This window comes from Nilaparvata lugens, chromosome 12, assembly GCF_014356525.2.
Source record: "Nilaparvata lugens isolate BPH chromosome 12, ASM1435652v1, whole genome shotgun sequence".
Classification (NCBI taxonomy): Eukaryota; Metazoa; Arthropoda; class Insecta; order Hemiptera; family Delphacidae; genus Nilaparvata; species Nilaparvata lugens.
Window position 1 is genome coordinate 32,134,322 of NC_052515.1, and position 10,091 is coordinate 32,144,412.

The 10,091-nt window shown below is 34.6% G+C and overlaps 1 protein-coding gene across 1 annotated transcript; it reads left to right on the top strand.

Annotated features, from left to right (window-relative positions):
* Window positions 1-1,727: 1,727 nt before the first annotated feature.
* Window positions 1,728-9,277, top strand: LOC111055936 (proline-rich protein HaeIII subfamily 1-like). Its single transcript, XM_022343240.2, has 3 exons — window positions 1,728-1,835; window positions 3,615-3,671; window positions 7,612-9,277. Exons 2-3 carry the CDS (start codon window positions 3,624-3,626, stop codon window positions 8,077-8,079), a joined length of 516 nt encoding a protein of 171 aa, XP_022198932.2. The 5' UTR covers window positions 1,728-1,835; window positions 3,615-3,623; the 3' UTR covers window positions 8,080-9,277.
* The last annotated feature ends 814 nt before the right edge of the window (window positions 9,278-10,091 follow it).

The window sequence follows — 10,091 nt, forward strand, 5'->3', positions numbered from 1 at the left end:
AGAGCTATATATATCTCTGCTATATATAGCTCTGCTACATAGTGTAAACCTAGCTTTAGAAAATGTGGCCATCACTTTATATGAATATGTATCGGGAAAATGCATTTAAAGCTTTTTTACTTTGCCTTGTTTTACTGCCGTTCCCACATTGAAATATTAAACTGAATTGAATCAGTTGCTGGCTTAATCTCAACATACTAAATCAAATTCATGAACTCAACATTGATTTAACCAATGTCAAACTAAGGCTGGGCATACACCGGTTAGTCAAGACAAGACTAGTCACGTTTAGTCACAATACTTCACATAGTTGCTTATGAAGACATGTCTAATTGCAATGTGAGTTGCGTCATAAGCAACTATGTGAAGTATTGTGACTGAACGTGTCTGATCATGACTTGTCTTGTCTTGACTAACCGGTGTCTGATCATGTCTTGTCTTGTCTTGACTAACCGGTGTATGCCCAGCCTATAATTCATTTTGCACTGTGCAAATTGCCGGTAAACTCACAGCCTTTTAGCGCAGGTAGATCCCGAACCACCGGCTATACAATGCTGTGCACTATAAACTAGTGGAGCTAGTCTCGAGCGGTCACCCATTCAACAAAAGTACCAAGATATTTTATTGTTACAATATAAACTTTTATTTGCAAATATTCAAAGACGTTGAGTCATGTCAGATGAGGCTCTGAAATTGATCAGTTGCGACCTGAAAACTCTGACACCAGACCTGAGCTAGCCAGGTTATTCGATATTATTATTTGCAAATAAAATCTATATATACATATAAAAGCGAAATGGCACTCACTCACTCACTGACTGACTGACTGACTGACTCACTCACTCGCAGAACTAAAAATCTACCAGACCAAAAACGTTCAAATTTGGTAGGTATGTTCAGTTTTTATTAAACTATGTTATTTTAACTCTAAGGGTGTAAAGTTAGTCTTTTAGCATGTATATTCTTCTTCTTATTCTCTTAATTATAATTGAAAAATGTCCATACCATATGTTAATATAGAACTATAATCTAGAGAGAGTACCTCTTCGAAACAGTTGTTAAATGGTAACTAAATTAATAATTTTGTCAGGTAATGCCAACCAAAGTTGAGTTGACTTTGTTAGGTTGGCACCAAGTTGAAGATTGAAATGAGTTAAATCGCGGAAAAATTGATTGGGCACTGCTACTTCAATTAGAGCTATTCCTGGGAATATTATATTACTAGCCGTCAGGCTCGCTTCGCTCGCCATATCCGTTTAGCCAGACGTTTAGTCTGGACCCCGACTGGATCGTCCTAACATATGATAAAAATGATCAAATGAAAAATGCAGGCGAGCGAAGCGAGCTTGCTGATCTCATTCTTGGACGATCCAGTCGGGGGTCCAGGGGGCGGAGCCCCCTGGCTAGACGGATATAGCGAGCGAAGCGAGCCTGACGGCTAGTAATGTATAAAGTTTATAACCGACTTTGGCCTTGAATAAAACTCAATTCGCTTTTGAAATACTGTGTAGGTTTCATGCATTGAAGAAAAACTACATACGGCCAGCATTCCTGATTATTATAACACTAATATGCTTTCCATTAAATTGATGCTGACAATTTAAAGTGAATGTCACTGTCTTGCAAGCGAATTGTGTTGTCGGCCTGTAAGTTAGATACAGGTGTATATGAATAATTATTATAATTTCGAATTGACGTAATAAGACCATGTCGTGTGATACTGGCATTGGGAAGGGAAAAATACAAAATAGACTTCTCCTAGACTAGAGAATCGACGAAGTAGTTACAATAATTTCAGTGTATTCTGTTCCGAAATTGCTGCCTGAATCAGCGGGGCGAGTCCTTATTTCACACTTATAAATAATGACTATCTAGGATAAAAATTTGGTCAATTCATTTTTGAGAAAATCGTGACAGAGATTCAACAAAATCCATTTTGAATGTAAACACTGGGATGTAGTCAAAAGTATCACTAGGTACCTAATTTATTGTGAAATTACAAACATGTTTCAAATCCATTTTTGTCGAGAATATTGCGCAGCTCCTGAAATTTTTGCAGAAGTGATAGCCTACTCATTCCACTTTCATCTTGAAATATTTCTCACTTTTCATGTGGTTAAAAACTGCTTTCCGACTTATTATACTTGCTTATCAAAATTGTATTTAAATTTTCAAAAACAATATATGGTCTTGCCCAAAGACCTTGAAGAGATATAGACCCACAATGCCTATGCCTCCCCAATGATAGCTCTTACTTGAAATTTAAGGCCGCCACTGGGGTATTTTAGCATGGGATATCTATATATTTCTAATATTATAGATTACAATGGGATTGGTATGTAATAATCTTTTAGGTTGCCCCCTCAATGGCCGATTTCAATTCCAAGTACAACACTAGCGCTGCATGTGAGTCTATGCATCTTTAAGGTCTTTGGTCTTGCCAAACCTGTAGGTTAATTTTTGTATAGTAGCGCTCATCAAATTTCCATCTAGCTGTTTACCCGGTTGTCAATATTTGCAGTAGTAGAAGTCTTCGGGGTGAGTTGCAGCATTTAATTGGAATTTCGTTTAATAATAGTTATTCATTAATTAGCATTTGAACAAATGCAACTTCCAATTTAATTCCAAATTTGTAGGTGTTTTAGCGGGTGCCCAGTTCCAAAAAATAATACTGAAGACAAGAAAAATTTGATATAATCTATTTTAAATAATTTCTTATAACAGATTTACTTGATTCGTTAGTTGAAAAATAATATTTTAAATAATAAACTTTGATAATAAATATCTTCTTAAAATGTATAAATTCAGGGCTACTCTCTTTTATTTATAAAATAGAATTATAGCACCCTTTGAATACATTAAGAATATAAATATTATAACAACTTGTTTCAAGCAGTGTTCACTAATTTTTTTTAATATTTCGTCTTGGAGACTCCAGGAGGGAGTACCTATTAAGCTGGGTTTACACCAAAGTTATTAACAAAATCTTAATAACTCAATCCTTATAGATTCTATTAGATATTGAACGGAACTTGACAAACACATATGTTCATCATGTGTATGATAAGTTATGCTCAATCTAATAGAATCTATAAGGACGACGGAGAAATCAACATTTTGTTAATAACTTTGGTGTAAACGCAGCTTAAGACAAGTCGTTCTTATGAATACTTAATTTCATTTACTTAAGATGATATTTAAAATAACAAAACTATTAGTAAACGTTTATTTGAAATTTATTTTTATAACCTGACGACTGTGTGAACACTGAAACTAGTGTTGTTATAATTTGTTTTCTTAATCTATTATTTTATTCATTTCAAAAGGTAGCTTACTATGATTAATTTTTTTAAATTTGATAATACATTTTTAAAATAGGGTACTATATGGAATTATATTCCAACTCACAACACTTTATGAAAATATAATAATTATTGAACATCTCTTTTGAAATTTTCTGTCAATTTTTATAACATATAATCTTAAATAAGTAGGTTTTCGAATGAAATACGAGAAAATAATCGGCTATTAAAATTAAAATTAGAGTTCTACCTACTGGCATCCGTATCTTTTTATGAGATTTCTATTATCTGTATTATAAATTTCTTTTACAGAGCTGCAGAATGAATATCTTATTGAAAATTCTTATCTACCTCAGCGTGGTTTTCATTGTAAGTTGCATCTTTTATGAAATTATTTTATTTTTTATTATTTATTGATTCGTACAATAAGTTAGTAGTACATCATCAAAATGATAGGGAGAGAAAAGATTATGTAACCTTGTGCTATTCCTCTCCTTATAATTTAGATAAGGTTACACCATAGAGAAACAATAACGTGAGTAGATACACCATGGTATAGGGCGTTTATGTCGCAACTTTTACTGTTATCTCAAGCCGATTACTGTCGATTATGGTCGATTTTTACTGTTTTGACCGGGTAAGAGTGTATGAATGGCACAATATGAGAGACTACCAGCGTCATAAAGCTTCACAGGAAAGAACTACGTGGACTATCGGCTTGATATAACAGTAATGTTGCGACATAAACGCCCTATACCATGGAATATCTACTTATGCTATTGTTTCTCCTCTATGGTTACACATAGTCCGATATAGGTAGTGTTGTGGTTGTTCACTGCAAAAATATTATAATAAATACAATATTTTTTGCTCCATTCGATAATTCGTCCGTCCATTTATTGACCGAGCGTAGTGAGGTTCTATGTTTTAATTCGGATTTCCTCTTGTCTGTCTGTATGTAACGCGATTACGGCCTTGATAGAATTCTCATTGATAGAATTCGATGAGATTTAGCAGGAATATTCCTTTTTCAACTGCGCGTCGATGTAAACACAAGGTTTTCTGACATTTTGCATTTTAAAGATGATACTGTATGGAAAGAAAAGAAATTCCTCCATACTCTGATATCACTATATATATATATATATATATATATATATATATATATATATATATATACCATCTACTCTGAAGATAGGGTTAATAAGACAATGGAATCATTCATAATCAATCAGCTGACAAGTGGATTACACATAGAGGTTCTGGAGAAGACGTGTCTATTTATATAAGGTCTATATAGTTTCAATCAAAGACCTTGAAGAGGTATGCATCTTTAAGGTCTTTGGTTTCAATATTTTGTTTTTCAGGCATGGTATTAATAAGCGTTTCCATCAGTATCAATATTCTCACATTTGAAAAAAAACTAATTTTATAGATGATTAAAAATAATGAAATGAACTGAATAATGCTGAAGAAATTATAATATTTTTGATTGGAAAAATTAATTTTCATCAGATTAAAAGATTATCACGGAACTGGATGAATTATATCATATGGAATACAAATTCAAACGTGAACTGAGTTTGTTAACATTTCAAACAGGTGACATCAGATACTTGTGGATAAGAAAACTGCGTGAGGTCTACTGTTCACAGAACTACTAGTTTAATGAGATTCATTCTCTCATTTTTGAAATGGAATAATTAACTCATTCGTTCATCCATAGATTCATTAATAAAATGATTGATTTATAAATAATTTATTTAATTATTCGCTCTCATTCTTAAGATGGGATTCCTAAGCAATGGCTGTAACGACTCAAGCCGCGCTGTATTAACTGCTATAGTCGCTATATGACTGTTACAACTACTACCTATATAGTAGGTGGTTATAGTGAGAAGCACGTTATAATGGCAGTGAACATTTCAATTTCACATTATTATAACTAAAATAGGAAATATTCACATCAGAGATTGATTACCACATCAGATTATTTATCAGAGATTGACAAGGTGGAAAGGGCCCTACACACCTACGGATTAGGCTTGCGGATTTGGCTTGTCTTGGCCTGTGTCCTTGAACGACTCGGAGCAAAATCACTACACACTATAGTGAGGTCCACGTTATAATGACAGTGGATGAGATAGAAGAATAGCGATGCCGATTCTCTGCATTAATTAATTATATTTTTACACTGTCAAAAACATAATTGGCATCGTTGTGGACCTAGAAAAGGATAGTACCACCGGCTTCGTCGAATGATTGACAAGGATAGCAAAACCAAAGTTGATCAAATACTGTCATTATAACGTGGACCGCACTATAGTAGTACCGTAAGCAACGCGAGCCCGGCCTGCCCTACTTTTCAAGGCTATCCCCTCCACCAAAATCTAAATCGTCCAAAGAATAATGGAGATAGAGAAGTTTTGATTTCGGATTTGAATTCAGCGACCCCAAATCCTTGAGAGCGTAAGTCCCATTTTCGAAAATACCCGAAAACAATGGAGTTATGGCTGTTTTTAATATAACTTTCTATTATAGTAAAAACGTACTAGGTTAATGAGATAATAATTTTTTTCTCACAAAGGGAAAGGTTTGAACACTTGAAATTTTAGGTCCAAACATGAACATTTTTTAAACTTTTTTTAATTTAAACTTTGATTGAAATATGAAATCCAAATATGAAATCAGAAAATCAACTATGAATATGAAAAGAGTTGAATATGAATTTAACTCTGACAATTTTCACTACTTCTATTTCCTCCTTATTGTTATGTTATCTGTCTCTCTACATTCTCTCGCTCTCTCTCTCTCTCTCTCTCTCTCTCTCTCTCTCTCTCTCTCTCTCTTATGTATTGTAACATACATATAAATGAAGAAATCTAATCTAATCTAATCCCTGACGGATATGAATTCAGTAGGCATTTTGAGGTCCGCTGAAGTGCAGTTTCATTATCAGATCTTTCAACGCAACTTAAAAGTAATTGTGTTTTATTTGTAGTTTCTTTTTAATATATATATATATATATATTATATGTTTTACTTTTCTTCTTCATCTCTTCTCCCTGTCCCCTTATTTTCCTCTATTCTCTCTAACTCCTGGATAGAGCTTTCTGCTATCTTATAATTATAACAATTAATCTGTCATTTTTCAATGATCTACTAATTTTTCTTTTTCTTAATTGCATTAATACCATTCTGTTCATGTTACTATCGTTTATTTTGTTCAATTATCTGGATGTATATTTTGTAATGATGTTTTTGTGCAATGGGTCTGTCGAGACCCATCAATAAAATCAATCAATCAATCTCTCTCTCTTTCTCATACAGCCACACACCAACTCTTAATTTATTCACACAGCATAGCAGTAGATAGAGAATTGAACCTCTATACTTAATACTGTAAAGCCTCAACCAGCTCCCAATAAGTACGGTATAGAACTTTTCACATCTTGTGTAATATGATATTAAATACTATGACAATTCATTGATTGAGAAAGGTTGTCATACTCGATATTATCCTGTAAAAATAGAGACAAGAAAATTGTGATTCAATTTCAGCTTCCTCAATAAAATTTCACACAAATAGACAAAAATAATATAAAAATAAGTTGATTTTTATTGAATAAAAAATTGAAATATGATTATTCTACAGCTAATAACATTTTTGGGAAACACTGGTACTATTATTGTACAGTACTAGTACTTTCTTGCTAAAGGTTCAACCAAATTCTTCATAGAAATAGAATTCTTCATTAATAACATTAAAGTGCTCACAGAGTTTTTATTTTCGACTATTTTAGAGTCCCCGCGAACCGTTCTACCAATTCGAGGGCGCTGAATCCGAATCTGAAATCAAAATTTTGCTATCTCGATTTCTAGGCGATTTCGATTTTTGGTAACTACACGCGCCGGCCGGGAGAGCTTACACACTCACGGATTTCGCCCGAGCCGAGCCGAGCCGCGCCGCGCCGAGCCGAGCCGCGCTAGTAGCCCTGGCCGGATTTGGCTCGGCTCGCAATAAAATCGCCTACACACTCACGGATTTCTCCCGAACCGAGCCAAGACAGGCCAAATCCGTGAGCCAAATCCGAAGGTGTGTAGGGCCTTAATAACGGAAACCGGTCTTTCTAAGTATCAATGAATCTGTGGTTTTTTGACAATTTCCAATTTCTTAGTCTTTCTCATTTAAAATATTCACATATAAAAAGAATAATTTTCAAGAATTACCTAAAAACAAACTCTTAATTTCAATTATTAATTATTATTTTTATTCATTCAATCATTCAGCAAAGTTTTTCTATTACAGGTTAGTACTAGGGGCTACCCTGCTGCTCCTTCTCCTCCTTCTCCTCCTTCTTCTTCTTCTTCTTATTCTCCTCCTCCTACCCCTCCTCCTCCCGCTCAACCCAGGCGTAAAACCCTGCTAGATAAGGTTACTGAAGGATATCCTCCTCCCAGAGATCCTGCACCCATGTATCTGGTGACCGGGGAAGGCCAGTATGGACCATCACCACGTCCATATAAAAAACCAAGAAGTACAAATCCCAACGCAATGAGACCTGCTGGTTGGTTGGGACGACCATCAAACCCACAATTGGGACAATCATCAAGATCACAGATGGGACAATTGCCACCACAATCGGGACAATTGCCTCCAATGCCACGCTCTCCAACAGAATCACCAGACGCGACACGACAAAGACGAGGAACCGGGGGAACCGGTGTGACCGGGGGGACCGGAACCGCGACTGACCCCCATGTTGTGGATGATTAGACTAGTCTATTATTAGTGTTTTGATTAGATTGATTAGATAGATGTGTGATAATTAGAATGATTAGAGGTGATATATGATTAGACTACGAGCACAGAGTTGGAGATGTTTTCAATAATTTTTGAAGCACAAGTGAAGGAGTTTTTTCTCATTTAACTCGTCGATAAAATAGATAGAAATGAAAATAGAAATCTAAGTATCCTTTTTAGAATTATTTGGTCACAGATAATTGCATCATATAACCGAAACATGCTGTGACTGAATATTTATAACTTTTGTATTATATACAAATGAAAAAAATATTTTTTTAAATACATTGCTTTTTTGAATAAAAAATTATACTTTTAGTTTAAACACAGTGTTACTTGTGAATATTTGAAAAAACACTTAGACTCAACTCACACTTACGCGACTCAGGTCGAGAAGAGACTCAACTCTAGTCGAGAACCTGTGTTTCGAAATGGTGACACTCATACCAGTCGACTCAAGTCTCCGCGACGTCACCATTTGGATACACATGCTCTCGACTGAGTCGAGTCTCTTCTCGACCTGAGTCGCCTAGGTGTGAGTTGAGCCTTACTTTTCTTGGAGTATCGAGATATGCATTTCACTCTTGAGCCTCTGAGGCTGATGAAGCTCCTCCTCAGGAGTGGAATGCATTCCTCAATACTCCAAAAATAGTGTTTTTTTCAAATATTTACAAGCAACAAAATCTATAAGTATTAGTCTGAGTATTAGTATAAGTTGTAGTCTGAGCTACAACAAAGTTATTATTTAGAGTGTTTCATCATGGAAAGCAGCATCAATTTGAATACTTATATTCAAAAGTAGCCCTTGAGAAAGAAGGACAATAGATAGATAGATACTTCTTTCTTCATTTATACTAGGCTTGTCGCCAAAGAGATGAATAATAATTAGGTAGGTCACAATTTAACATGTAAACAAACCAATGTTAATCAGGTGCTGAATTCTAACATGAAGCTCTGTTTCAATGCATCGACTTTTCAACAGAAATATAATGATTTCTAGACAATTTTCAATATTGAATTACGAATATCATCAAATTGTATTGATTGTTCAGTTATTATAATTATCTATTGAATAAATAAAAGTTGTACTTAGAAACGATCGTTTTTCTATGCATGAGTAATATTTTCAATGAAATTAATATTAGAATGTTTTTCTGAAACTTTCTAGTTAATAGAAGAGAGTCGTAGTCGAGCAGTCGTACAGTAAACATCTAAATTAGTGAGTAGAGTAGCTTTCAATAACAGTGAAAAGTAGGTCAATAGAATAGTGTTAGTTAAACATCAGCTATATAGTGTAGTACCATCAACATTATAGTGTGGTGTCTTTTCAACAAATGCAATCACCAAAAAAACCACCATATGGAGTGATTCCAGAATACGAAGAAGAGGAGGACAAAGAAGAAGGAGAGGCGTTTCAACAAAACGTTACCATCAGCCCTTTGGAGCAGAAACAGAACCAGGAGGTGGAGCTGCAAAAAGGTAATAATATGAATACTATAAGTGAAGTTATGGCCAATGAATTCAAAAAGGATATTGAGGAACTATATAATAAACTCTTGGATTTTAAAAAATGGGCTGCAGTTGAATATGAGAGAAAGAAACTTTTAAGAGTAGATTATGATAGATTTTCAGAGATGTTAGTTGGAACAAAACAGTCAATCTGCATTTAGACTGAAAAGTCAATTATATAATGCAAGAACCAATCGTAAAAAAGGAATATTAATAATATAATCATTCACACAGCCCACCAGACCAGTTTGAAGCGCCAACCACACGCTACCCCCGCAGACCCGCCAACAAAATCCGCTTGACATCAGCTCCAAAGCGAGCACGCCCATCAATGGCATATCTAGTATTGTAAAATTTATTTTGAAATACACAATTATTATTGCTTAAAAAATCACTCCAATAGAAGTTTTAAATAATGCAAGTTCAGATATACCGTACTCAGTGGCGGCTCTGACTAAAAAATCAAATGGGACACT

What these genes read in the sequence shown, in the direction of transcription:
- LOC111055936 (XM_022343240.2), top strand. Translation starts at nt 3,624, where the DNA reads ATGAATATCTTATTGAAAATTCTTATCTACCTCAGCGTGGTTTTCATT. An exon ending in ACCTCAGCGTGGTTTTCATT is followed by an intron (nt 3,672 to 7,611) that starts GTAAGTTGCATC and finishes TTTCTATTACAG; the next exon opens with GTTAGTACTAGGGGCTACCC.